This window comes from Scyliorhinus canicula, chromosome 6 (genome assembly GCF_902713615.1).
Source record: "Scyliorhinus canicula chromosome 6, sScyCan1.1, whole genome shotgun sequence".
Taxonomy (NCBI): Eukaryota; Metazoa; Chordata; class Chondrichthyes; order Carcharhiniformes; family Scyliorhinidae; genus Scyliorhinus; species Scyliorhinus canicula.
The window spans coordinates 208006207-208019866 of record NC_052151.1 but is presented as its reverse complement, the minus strand read 5'-3'; the positions used below and the strand labels follow the sequence as shown (position 1 = coordinate 208019866).

Below are 13660 nucleotides of genomic sequence, written 5' to 3'. Positions count from 1 at the left end.
GCCCCTGGAGTTAGAGGGGGTCCACAGAATGATGGCTCGGAGGCCCAAGCCGAACGAACCGCCGCGGGCGGTGTTGGTGCGGTTTCATCGGTTCGTGGATCGTGAGTGTGTGCTCCGGTGGGCCAAGAAGGAGCGGAGCAGCAAGTGGGAGAACACGGAGGTGCGGATCTTCCAGGACTGGAGTGCGGAGGTGGCGAGGCGGAGGGCCGGGTTTAACCGGACGAAGGCGATGCTCCATAGACGGAGTGTGAAGTTCGGCATGTTGCAGCCGGCGCGTCTGTGGGTCACCTATAAGGATCGGCACCATTATTTTGAGTCCCCGGAGGAGGCATGGGCCTTTGTGCAGGCCGAGAAATTGGACTCAAACTGAGGGTCTAAGATGGGGGATGCTGTATAATACTGTATTTGTATTTGCTTGGTTTAATGTAAGATGTGGGTTGGCCTTAGGGTGGGTGGGGTGATGTCGATTTGTCTTTTCTATGTGGGTTTTTCTGCAGGGGTCGGGTGGACAGGTTCGGGCAGAGGGGTAAACGGGGAGTTCGGGGAGCTGGTGGGGGGGCTTGACAATGGGAGTAGCCCTGGAGGAGGCGGGGCCGGGCAGGGCGAAAGCGCGGGCTTTCTGCGGGTTTCCCGTGCTGGGAGATGGTGGGGGCGGGGTCGGGGCTGAGAAGCGCGGGTCGTTGCTGGCTGTTTTCTTTTCCCGCGCAAGTGGGGGGGGGGGGGGAGGAGGACCCGTTGACGGGCATGATGGAGGAGGGGTAGTCCCACGTGGGGAGGAGTCGGAGGTAGGGCGGGAGTCGCCGGGGTCACCAGATGTTAGCTGGCTCACGGGAGTGCTATGGAGGGAGGGGCGCGGCTAGGAGGGGTCCTAGCTTTGGGGGGGGGGGGGGGGGGGGTACCGGGTTGCTGCTGAAACGGTCAGGGAGGAGCTGGAGGGGGGGGGGGGGGGGGGGGGGAGTTGCCGCCGTGGGAAACTGGCAGAGTGGGGGACGCTGGCCGGGGGTGGGCAAGGGATGGGGTACGGCTAATCGGCAGGGGAGGGGGGCAGGGAGCCCTCTGATCCGGCTGATAACATGGAATGTGAGGGGGCTGAATGGGCCGGTCAAACGGGCCCAGGTATTTGCGCACCTGAAGGGGCTGAAGGCGGATGTGGCCATGTTCCAGGAGACACACCTGAGAGTGGTGGACCAGGTTCGGCTGAGGAAGGGATGGGTGGGCCAAGTATTTCACTCAGGGCTGGATGAGAAGAGTAGGCGGGGTGGCGATCCTGGTGGGGAAGAAGGTGTCGTTTGAGGCGTTAAATGTGGTGGCTGACAGTGGCGGGAGATATGTGATGGTGAGTGGCAAGCTGCAGGGGGAGCGGGTGGTGCTGGTGAATGTTTACGCCCCAAATTGGGACGACACGGGGTTCATGCGGCGTATGTTGGGCCGCATTCCGGACCTGGAGGTGGGGGGCCTGATCATGGGGGGGGGACTTCAACACGGTACTGGATCCCCTATTGGATCGATCCAAGTCCCGGACGGGTAGGAGGCCGGCGGCGGCTAAGGTGCTATGGGGATTTATGGACCAGTTGGGGGGGGTGGATCCCTGGAGGTTTGCGAGGCCAAGGGCCAGGGAATACTCGTTTTTCTCCCACGTACATAAGGCCTACTCGAGGATTGATTTTTTTGTCCTGAGTAGGGGGTTGGTTTCGAGGGTGGAGGATGCGGAATACTCCGCCATTTCCATTTCAGATCATGCCCCGCACTGGGTGGAGCTCGGGCTGGGGGAAGAGAGGGACCAACGTCCGCTCTGGCGCTTGGAGGTGGGGCTTCTGGCAGATGAGGAGGTGGCCGACAGGGTTCGGGGGTGTATCGAGAGGTACCTTGAGGCCAATGAAAACGGGGAGGTCCGAGTAGGGACGGTCTGGGAGGCATTGAAGGCGGTGGTGAGGGGGGAATTGATCTCCATCCGAACCCATAGGGAGAGGGGAGAGCAGAGGGAGAGGGAGAGACTGATAGGGGAGATGGTGCGGGTGGTTAGGAGATATGCGGAGGCTCCAGAGGAGGGATTGCTGGGGGAGAGGCGTAGCCTTCAGGCCAGATTCGACCTATTGACTACCAGAAAGGCGGAAGCTCAGTGGAGGAAAGCACAGGGGGCGGTGTATGAGTATGGGGAGAAGGCGAGCAGGATGCTGGCACACCAGCTCCGAAAGCGGGACGCGGCCAGGGAGATTGGGGGAGTGACGGATAAGGCTGGGAAGGTGGTGCGGAGGGGAGTAGATGTTAATGGGGTCTTCAGACTTCTATGGGGAACTATACCGGTCGGAGCCCCCGGTGGAGGGGGGTGGAATGGGGCGCTTCTTGGACAAGCTGCGATTCCCGAGGGTGGAGGAGGAGCAGGTGGAGGGACTGGGGGCGCCGATCGAGCTGGAGGAGATGGTCAAAGGGATAGGGAGCATGCAGCCGGGGAAGGCGCCGGGGCCGGACGGGTTTCCGGCGGAATTTTATAAAAGGTATTTGGACCTGTTGGGCCCCCTGTTGTTCCGGACCTTTAACGAGGCAAGGGAGGGGGGGGGCTTTGCCCCCAACTATGTCACGGGCGCTGATTTCCTTGATCCTGAAGCGGGACAAGGACCCTCTGCAGTGCGGGTCATATAGGCCGATTTCGCTGCTGAACGCCGACGCTAAGCTGCTGGCAAAGATCCTGGCCACTAGAATAGAGGATTGCGTGCCCGGGGTCATTCATGAGGATGAGACGGGGTTTGTGAAGGGAAGGCAGTTGAATACGAACGTGCGAAGGCTCCTCAATGTCATTATGATGCCTGCCATGGGAGGTGGAGATAGTGGTGGCATTAGATGCGGAGAAGGCCTTTGATAGGGTTGAGTGGGAGTATTTGTGGGAGGTGTTGGAGAGGTTTGGGTTTGGGGAGGGGTTAATCCGGTGGGTGAGGCTGCTCTACGAGGCCCCGATGGCGAGTGTAGCCACAAATAGGAGAGGTCGGAGTACTTTCGGCTGTACCGGGGCCCCCTGTCCCCCTTGCTCTTCGCGTTGGCGATTGAGCCCCTGGCCATGGCATTGAGGGAGTCAGGGATCTGGAGGGGCCTGGTGCGGGGTAGGGAGGAGCATCGAGTGTCGCTGTATGCGGACGACCTGTTGCTGTATGTGGCGGACCCGGTGGGGGGGATGCCGGAGGTGATGAGGATTCTTCGTGAATTCGGGGGTTTCTCGGGGTATAAGTTGAACCTGGGCAAGAGTGAGTTGTTTGTGGTGCATCCGGGGGATCAAGAGGAGGGGATTGGTAGGCTCCCATTGAAGCAGGCAGGGAAGAGCTTCAGGTACCTCGGGGTCCAGGTGGCTGGGAGCTGGGGGGGCCAGCACAAGCTCAACCTCACAAGGTTGGTGGAGCAGATGGAGGAGGAGTTTAAGAGGTGGGATTACCGCTGTCACTGGCGGGGAGGGTGCAGTCCGTTAAGATGACGGTGCTCCCGAGGTTTTTGTTCCTGTTCCAGTGCCTCCCCATCCTTATCCCGAAGGCCTTTTTTAGGAGGGTCAACAGGAGTATTACGGGATTTGTGTGGGCGCATGGGACTCCGAGGGTGAGAAGAGTGTTCCTGGAACGAGGCAGGGATAGGGGGGGCTGGCGTTGCCCAACCTCTGTGGGTACTATTGGGCTGCCAACGCAGCGATGGTGCGTAAGTGGGTAATGGATGAGGAAGGGGCAGCATGGAAGAGGATGGAGGCGGCGTCATGTGTGGGCACGAGCCTGGAGGCGCTGGTAACGGCGACGTTGCCGCTCCCACCAACGAGGTATACCACGAGCCCGGTGGTGGCGGCTACCCTCAAAATTTGGGGGCAATGGAGACGACATAGGGGAGAAGTGGGGGGCTCGATGGAGGCCCCGCCATCGGTTTATCCCAGGGAGCATTGATGGCGGATTTCTGGGCTGGCACAGGGCAGGGGTTAGGAGGTTGAGGGACCTGTTTATGGAGGGGAGCTTGGGGGAGTTAGAGGGGAAGTTTGGGCTCCCCCCGGGGAACATGTTTAGGTACATGCAGGTGAGGGCGTTTGCCAGGCAGAAGGTGGAGGGGTTCCCCTTGATGCCCCCACGAGGGGTGCGGGATCGGTTGCTCTCGGGGGTGTGGGTTGGAGGAGGGAGGATTTCGGACATATACCGGGTAATGCAGGAGGTAGACGAGGCCTCGGTGGAGGAACTGAAGGGTAAATGGGAAGAGGTGAGGAGATTGAGGAGGGGACGTGGGCGGATGCCCTGGAAAGAGTGAATTCCTCCTCTTCCTGTGCGAGGCTTAGCCTCATACAGTTCAAGGTGCTGCATAGGGCCCACATGACTGGGACGAGGATGAGTAGGTTTTTCGGGGGTGAGGACAGGTGTGCTAGGTGCTCAGGGGGGTGCCGGGCTGTTGCTGCAGGGACTGTGAGGGAATGGATGGTGAAGGGGGGGTTGGGAGGGGGGTTTGCCACCGTGGAAAGCGGGCCTGGGGGTTTCCCTGGGCCGTGGTGGGTTGAGGAAGGGCTATGGCTGATCGGCGTAGAGGGAAGGGGACGGCCCCTCGGGTTCGGTTGGTCACATGGAACGTGAGGGGGCTGAATGGTCCTGTGAAGCGATCCCGGGTCTTGGCTCACTTGAGGGTGCTGGGAGCGGATGTTGCTATGCTCCAGGAGACGCACCTCAGGGTTACGGATCAGGTGAGGCTAAGAAAGAGTTGGGTGGGACAGGTGTTTCACTCGGGGCTTGATGCAAAGAACCGAGGGGTGGCAATTCTGGTGGGTAAGAGCCTATCGTTCGTTGCATCCAAAGTGGTGGCGGATAGTGCAGGTCGATATGCGATGGTGAGTGGGGGACTTCAGGGGGAGCGGGTGGTCTTTGTTAATGTTTGTGCCCCCAACTGGGACGATGCGGGCTTCATGCGGTGTATGCTGGGCCCGATCCTGGACCTGGAGACAGGGAGATTGATTCTGGGTGGAGACTTTAATACGGTGCTGGATCCGGCTCTGGACCGCTCGAAGTCTAGGACGGCAGTGGCCTCGGTGCTGAGGGGGTTCATGGATCAGATGGGAGGGGTGGACCCTTGGAGGTTTTTGAAGCCGGGGGGTAGGGATTTTTTATCCCATGTTCCTAAGGCATACTCTCGGATTGACTTTTTCGTGCTTAGCAGGGCGCTGATCCCGAGAGTGGTGGGGGCGGAGTATTCGGCGATAGCCATTTCTGATCATGCTCCACATTTGGTGGACCTGGTGCTGGGGAGGGGAAGGATCAGCGCCCGCTGTGGAGGTTGGATGTGGGGCTTTTGGCAGAGGAGGAAGTGTGCGGTAGGATCCGTAGGGGTATCTGGAAACCAATGACAACGGGGAGGTGCAGGTTGGGATGGTTTGGGAAGCGCTAAAGGCAGTAGTTAGAGGGGAGCTGATCTCTATTCGGGCGCACAGGGCGAGGGGGGAAAGGGTCGAGAGGGAGAGGCTGGTGGAGGAGATGGTCAGGGTGGATAGGAGATATGCAGACACCCCGGAGGAGGGGCTTCTGAGGGAGCGGCGCAGTCTCCAAGCGGAGTTTGACATTTTAACCACCCGTAAGGCGGAGGCAAAGTGGAGGAGGGCACAGGGGGTGGTGTATGAGTACGGGGAGAAGGCAAGCTGGATGTTGGCCCACCAGCTCCGGAAGCGGGAGGCAGCTAGAGAAATTGGGGGAGCCACGGATGCGGGTGGGGACTTAGTGCGGGGTGGAAAGGACATCAATGGGGTGTTCTGATCCTTTTATGAGGGGCTATATCGGGTGGTACCCCCCGGGAAGCAGGCGGGATAGACCGTTTTTTGGATAAGCTGGAGTTCCCAAGAGTAGGAGACGAGCCGGTGGAGGGTTTGGGGGCCCCAATTGAGTTGGAGGAGTTGGTGGAGGCGCTGGGAAGCATGCAGACAGGGAAAGCGCCGGGGCCTGACGAGTTCCCGGTGGAATTTTATAAGAAATTTTCCGATTTGCTGGGCCCGCTGCTGGCGAGGACCCTGAATGAGGCCAGGGAGGGGGGGGGGGGGGGGGGGGGGCTTTGCCCCGACGATGTCCAGGGCAATTATCTCTTTGCTCCTGAAGCGGGACAAGGACCCCTTCAGTGTGGGTATCATAGGCCGATCTCGCTCCTTAACGTAGATGTCAAGTTGTTGGCAAAGCTGCTGTCCAGGAGGGTGGAAGATGTGGTCCCGACAGTGATTCATGAGGACCAAACGGGGTTTGTAAAGGGGAGACAATTGAATGCCAACGTGCGGAGGCTCCTGAATGTTATGATGATGGCGCCGGTGGCTGGAGTCAGAAATAGTGGCGTCCACGGATGCGGAGAAAGCTTTTGATAGGGTGGAGTGGAGTTACCTATGGGAGGTGTTGCGGAGGTTTAGGTTTGGTGAGGGGTTCATCAGCTGGGTGAGGTTGCTGTACAGCTCCCCGGTGGCGAGTGTGGTGACAAATGGGAGGAGGTCAGAGGACTTTCGGCTTTCCAGAGGGACAAGGCAGGGGTGCCCATTGGCTCCCCTGCTCTTTGCGTTAGCAATTGAGCCCCTGGCCATGGCGCTGAGGGACTTGAAGGGTTGGAGGGGGATTGTGCGGGGAGGGGGGGTGGGGGATGGGGAGAGAGGAGCACTGGTTGTCGCTGTATGCATATGATCTGCTGCTGTATGTCACGGACCCGGCTGAGGGGATGCCAGAGGTGCTGAGGATACTTGAGGAGTTTGGGGACTTTTCGGGATACAAGCAGGGTAGCATGGTGGTTAGCATAAATGCTTCACAGCTCCAGAGTCCCAGGTTCGATTCCCGGCTGGGTCACTGTCTGTGTGGAGTCTGCACGTCCTCCCCCTGTTTGCGTGGGTTTCCTCCGGGTGCTCCGGTTTCCTCCCACAGTCCAAAGATGTGCAGGTTAGGTGGAATGGCCATGCTAAATTGCCCGTAGTGTCCTAATAAAAGTAAGGTTAAGGGGGGGTTGTTGGGTTACGGGTATAGGGTGGATACATGGGTTTGAGTAGGGTGATCATGGCTCGGCACAACATTGAGGGCCGAAGGGCCTGTTCTGTGCTGTACTGTTCTATGTAAGCTAAATGTGGGGAAAAGCGAGCTGTTTGTCCTGCACCCGGGGGGTCAGGAGAGGGAGATAGGGGAACTCCTGTTGAGGAGGGCTGAGGGGAGCTTTAGGTATCTTGGGGCTAGGACCTGGGGGGCTATGCATAGGCTTAACTTTTCGAGGCTGTTGGGGCAGATGGAGGAGTTCAGGAGGTGGGATGCGCTGCCGCTCTCGTTGGTGGGCAGGGTCCAGTCGGTTAAAATGACGGTGCTCCCGAGGTTTTTGTTTCTTTTCCAGTGCCTCCCCATGTTGATCCTGAAGGCTTTTTTTAGAAGGGTGAATAAGTCGATTCTGGGGTTTGTGTGGGTGTGGAAGGCCCCGAGAGTAGGGAGGGTATTTTTGGAGCGAAGAAGGGAGGTAGGGGGCCTGGCGCTGCCCAACCTGTGTGGGTATTATTGGGCGGCGAACGTGGCGATGATTCGCAGGTGGGTGACGGAAGGGGAAGGTGACGCATGGAAGAGACTGGAGGTGGCGTCCTGTGCGGGTACGAGTCTGGAGGCCTTGGTGACGGCCCCACTTCCACTCCCCCGGCAAAGTACTCCACGAGTCCGGTGGTGGTTGCGTCCCTCAAAATCTGGGGACAGTGGAGGCGGCATAGGGGGGAAGTGAAGGCCTCAGTTTGGGCCCCGATACGGGGCAATCACCGTTTTGCGCCAGGGAGAACGGGTGGGGGATTTGGGAGTTGGCACAGGGCAGGCATCAGACAGTTTGGGGACCTCTTCTTGGATGGGAAGTTCGCGACTCTGGAGGAGCTGGTGGGGAAGTGGAACCTCCCCCCGGGAACGCTTTTAGGTAGATGCAGGTCAGGGACTTTGTTAAGAGGCAGGTGGCGGAGTTTCTGCGGCTGCCGCCAAGGGGGGTGCAGGACAGGGTGCTTTTGGGGACGTGGGTCTGTGAAGGAAAGATCTCGGCTATTTACCAGCTGATGCAGGAGGAGGAGGATTAGGCCTCAGTAGATGAGCTCAAAGCAAAATGGGAGGAAGAGCTCGGGGAAGAGATTGAGGATGGGACGTGGTTGGACTCCCTGGAGAGGGTGTATTCTTCCTCTTGCGCACGGCTCAGCCTAATTCAGCTGAAGGTGCTGCACAGGGCTCACATGACGGGAGCAAGGATGAGCCGGTTTTTCGGAGGGGAAGACAGGTGTGGGAGGTGTTCGGGTGGCCCGGCAAACCACACCCACATGTTTTGGGCATGTCCGGCTCTGGAGGGGTTTTGGAAGGGGGGTGGCGGGGATTTTGTCGGAAGTGGTTGGGTGTAGGGTCAGGCCGGGCTGGGGGCTCGCGATCTTTGGGGTAGCTTCGGAGCCGGGAGTGCAGGAGGCGAGAGGCGCCAGCATTCTGGCCTTTGCGTTTCTAGTAACCCGGCGCAGGATTCTGTTACAGTGGAGGGATACGCGGCCCCCAAGTTCGGAGACCTGGGTCAACGACATGGCCGGGTTCCTCAAGTTGGAGAGGATGAAATTTGCCCTGAGGGGGTCGGTACAGGGGTTCTTCCGGCAGTAGCAGCCCTTTCCTGATTTCCTGGCAAAGGGGTAGAGAGAGATCAGTCTCTGCAGCAACCGGGGGGGGGGGGGGGGGGGGGGAGAGGCAGGGGGGTGGGTTTTTGTGGCGGTGGGTTTGTTATGTTATTTTCTTCTTTCTTGTATTGCTATTATTTATTTTGTCGTCTTCTATTTGTTATTATTTATTTGGGGGGGGGGGAAGAGTTCTTTTCTTGTTTTGTTTTGGCGTGGAAACATGCTTGTTTGTTTTAAATTGCGGGGAGAAAATTTGTTATTGTTATTAAAACACTTGAATAAAAATTATTTTAAAAAAAACCTTTGACTCTCCTCTCGTTCTAGATTCCCCAGTCAGGAAAATAATCTCTGTGTCTACCCTGTCAGGCCCCTTCAGAATTTTGATTTTTGTTTTCAATCAGATCATCTCTCATTCTTCCAAACTCCAAAGATTATAGCCCCATTTTATTGAGCCTTTCATCATGGGACAAACCTCTCTTCCTAATGAACTGTGGCTTGTTTTGTCTCCCATGTTCGTAATAATAAACTTTATTAGTGTCACACGTAGGCTTACATTAACACTGCAATGAAGTTACTGTGAAAATCCCCCAGTTTCCACACTTCGGCACCTGTTCGGGTACGCTGAAGGAGAATTCAGAATGTCCAATTCAACTAACAAGCATGTCTTTCAGGATTGTGGGAGGAAACCGGAGCACCCGGAGGAATCCCATGCAGACACGGGGAGATTGTGCAGCTTCTGCACAGACAGTGACCCAAGCTAGGATTCGAAACTGGGACCCTGGTGCTGTGAAGCAACAGTGCTAACCACTGTGCTACCATGCCACCCAAGAATATCCTTCCTTGAAATATGAAGACCACAACTGCGCACGCATTCTGGGTGTGGTCACACTAAACAATTGTAGCAAGATTTCAGTATTCTTGTTCTCCAATCTCCTTGCATGAAAGGCCAACAGCAATGTTTGTTCCTTCCTTATGACTTGCCATACTTGCACACTAACTTTCTGTGCCAAGAGTAGACCCAAGTCCATCTGACTATCAACATTTCCAAGTTCCAAGTATTTCGCTTCTCGATTCTTGCAAAAGTGAATAAACTCATAATTCCCATTTTACGCCTCTGTTAACTGATTGCACTCCGAATTCACCAGTCTATATCTTTTTGCAGCCTTTTCATGTCCTCCCACAGCTTGCATTCCCACCTAGTTTATATCATCAGTAATCTTGGACCCATTACTCTCTATCTCTTTGTTGAAGTCATTATTCTGGATTGTAAATAGCTGCGGACCCAGCATTGATCCTTGTAGCACTCCACTAGTCACAGCTGTCAACTTGAAAATACCCATTTATCCCTACTCATTGTTTTCTGTCTGCCAACCAGTTCTCTGTCTCTGCTAATTATTACACCAATATAATGCCTTTGGATTGCTTATGAACTTTGTGTGGCACCTTATTGAATGTTTTTTAGAAATCCAAGTATATTACATCTATTAGTTCCTCTTTATATACCTGGCTAGTTACATCCTCAAAAATCTCTTCATAAATTTATCAAATTCTTGAGTTTAGAGAGTTTAGAAAACCACTGATGAAAGTTTCAGCAACAAATGAGATCAGGCGAGACAGAGACAGAGACAGATGATATTATGGAGGTGGGTCCAGGCAGTCCTTGTGATGGTGAGGTTACAGAGGGAGAAGCTCGGTTATAGGTCAGATACGATGCTGAGTGGAACTTCTAATATGTAATCTGTTCCTCACCCAATGCTACACAATAACCCAGGTAACCTGCCTAAGGCTTACTGAAATAACAGTGGGATTCCTGACATTCACAGTCTGTCTCTGGATCATTGATATCCAATGTCCTACTTCCCAATTCTGCAGAAGATAAGCATTGCTGACAGTTTCACAGATTGATCAAATAGAACAGTGACTGAATAACCTGCATCATGTGAGGATTTGTACATTTATAGCACTTTACACTTGGGTAGTAACCTTTACAGGGATTATATCTCAGTACAAATCTCAATTTCAGTCGTTTTTTATTCAGCCTTGGAATGTGGGTGACCACCCCGATTGGGGTTCCCATTAGTGAACCAGATGAGTTTATACAATAAATTAGACTTTTAAATCCAGATTTTCACAGAATTTAAATTTCACCATCTGCCATGGTGGGATTCAATCCTGGGAGCCCAGAGCATTACTCTGGGTGTCTCGATTACGGGTCCAGTGACAATACCACTGTCATCGTCACCCCATATTAGAATCAAGTGAGAATTGAAACTTCTCTTGGTCATTGTTCACTTTGAAGCAAGTTTTTAGTCTCTACACACATGTATTGAAACTGAAAATTAAATCTATCGATCAGCAAAATAGCATTAAGGAGTTGTATTTACGTCACTAAAACTAACAATACGAACCACTTTCTATCTTTTCTTATTGAAGATATTGAGCGGAAACACAAGAAGACACTCCTGGCACAAACTGAAACACTGAGAGTGAACACTATCCTAATAAAGGAGAAGGTTAAGATTTTCCAGCTGGTTGATCGATACGCTGAGCTGACGGTCATTTCTACTGTTCGAGATCGGACACTTGTAGAACATGAACTGCTGGCAAGAGGCCGAGACCATGATGAGTGGAGAAAGAAACATCTCCGGAGAGAACTGGAAAATATCCAACCTGATCAATTGTTCCAGAGCAGCTTTTCCCAGAGAAAATCCAAATCTGGGAGTTCAGCAGCAGTGAGTGGAGTCTCGGGAATTGGAAAAACAACAATGGTACAAAAGATTGTTTATGACTGGGCCACTGGGAAAATATACCCACACTTTCAATTTGTTTTCAGTTTCAAATTCCGGGATTTGAACACTATTAACTGTAGAATAAACCTGAGGAAACTGATCCTCAATTTCTATCCTTACTTTGGGAATGTTCTGGTAGAGCTCTGGAAGAACCCAGAGGGATTGCTGTTTATATTCGATGGTTTGGATGAATTCAAGGACAGGATTGATTTTGCTGACAATCGGAGAAATACAGAACCTCAGTCCATGTGCACAGATCCCGAATGCCAATGTGAAGTGTCTGACATTGTGTACAGTTTAATACAGCACAAGCTGCTCCCAGGATGTTCAGTGCTAGTGACCACCCGCCCCACTGCATTACATTTATTGGAAAAGGCTGAGATCAGTGTCTGGGCTGAAATCCTGGGATTTGTTGGTGATGAACGGAAGGAATATTTCAACAAGTTTTTTGACGATCAGACGGTGGCAGAAGCTGTTTTCAAACATGTGGAGGAGAACGAGATCCTGTACACCATGTGCTACAACCCTTCCTACTGCTGGATCCTCGGTCTGTCACTGGGTCCCTTCTTTACACAAAGTGACAGGAAACAGCAGCAAGTTCCCAAGACCATCACCCAACTATATTCCTACTATATTTACAACATTCTGAAAAACCATGGCCGAGAGATTGAAAGCCCCCGTGATGTGTTACTGAAGCTTGGTGAGATGGCCCTCACAGGAGTCTCCGAGAAGAAGATTGTGTTCAGAAATGGAGATTTGATCAAGTCCAATCTGCAACCTTCCCAGTTCCTATCTGGGTTTCTGATGGAACTTTTGGAGAGAGATGATTCTGCCCAGAGTGCGGTTTACACATTCCCACACCTCACCATCCAGGAGTTTGTAGCTGCGCTCGCACTATTCCTGACTTCAGATCCCAGGGACATTGGGAAACTCCTCAGTGAAGCCCACATCGAGGAAGATGGGAGATTTGAGATATTTCTACGTTTTGTTGCTGGTCTCTCCTCCCCACAGGCAGCTCGGCCCCTGGAGGAGTTTTTGGGTAAATTTTCTGATCAGATAACCGATGGAGTGATTGGCTGGGTGAAAGGGAGGGTTGAAAGTCAGATTGGAAAGACAGAGAGTGAAACTGCTAAAAGGAAACTACTGAACACGTTTCACTACTTGTTTGAGTCTCAGAATAAAAAAGTGGCTCAGGCTACAGTTGGGTCTGCAGATATACTTTTACTTTGTGGATTGACCCTGAAGCCAGTTGACTGCACGGTTCTGTCTCATGTGATTGGACTGTGTGATATAATAAAAGAACTTAACCTGGAGTCCTGCAACATTCATTGTGATGGGTTCCAGCAGCTGAGATCTACAATTCATAAATGCCAGGTGTTGAGGTAATTTCTCTTTAACCATTGGGCAAATTGTGGAAGAGTCTTTCATTGTATTGTTGCTCTGCAATGAAAGAAATAAACAGTGCAGTTAAACCAGAGAAACTGATTCAAGACACAAATGTTAAGAGGATCAGTTAGTAATTCCCTCAGAAATGGAAAATTTTAAATGGATCCTGTGAACAAGTTGGATTTTACAAACAGTTTTGGATCATTCAATACAGGTCAGAGAAAGGGTCTGGTAACTTAATTGTAATAATAATTGTCAGGCCGTTGCACCCTCTCTTTGAGGTGTTGCAGTAAGCTGCAGTTACCAGGTTGTACACACGTATTTGTAAGGGAAGCAGGGACATCAAATATTGAGTTACAGGCAGCAAAGAACAGTTTCGGGGCAGTGAACTGAGAGCTGAGATTTCACCCAATTGTTGGGTCACCCAATTACATAGAAATTACAGGACACAATGTCAAGACTAACTAATTCACTCCGAACTCTCCCTGCTCTGTCAGCAGGCAGCAGAGTCAGGCAGGCTCCTCAAGAGTATCTAAGTCAAAGCTTCAATGAACGTGGAAGCTAAAATCAGCTTCCAATTTGATGGATTGTGCACTATCCTCAGAGTACAGACAAACAGGTCAGCAGGGGGGGGCTTTGCACATACTGGGCGATTCGTGATAAATCAGGACAGTAAAATTAGGAATTTCCAATAATCCACATCTTGGGTGGAATTCTCCGGTCCCCTAGCTGTATGTTTCTCTGCAACGCGCCGTCCGCTGGCGGCAGCATTCTTTATTCCTGCTGCTTGTCAATGGGATTTCCCATTGAAGCCACCCCACGCCACCGGCAAATACAGTTGCACTGCAGGCAGGTAAAGAGAATCCAAACG

The 13660-nt window shown here is 53.2% G+C and overlaps 1 protein-coding gene across 5 annotated transcripts in view; it reads left to right on the top strand.

Annotated features, from left to right (window-relative positions):
- The window catches only part of LOC119967839 (NACHT, LRR and PYD domains-containing protein 3-like), a 33602-nt gene that overhangs the window by 16837 nt on the left and 3105 nt on the right, over positions 1 to 13660 (top strand). For 4 of the 5 annotated variants that reach the window (XM_038800877.1, XM_038800878.1, XM_038800876.1 and 1 more), the window contains one exon: positions 11048 to 12785. In XM_038800877.1, the coding sequence (XP_038656805.1) occupies positions 11048 to 12785 (1738 nt within the window). The remainder of the gene's footprint in view (positions 1 to 11047; positions 12786 to 13660) is intronic. The other variant, XR_005461085.1, reaches the window with a different exon arrangement.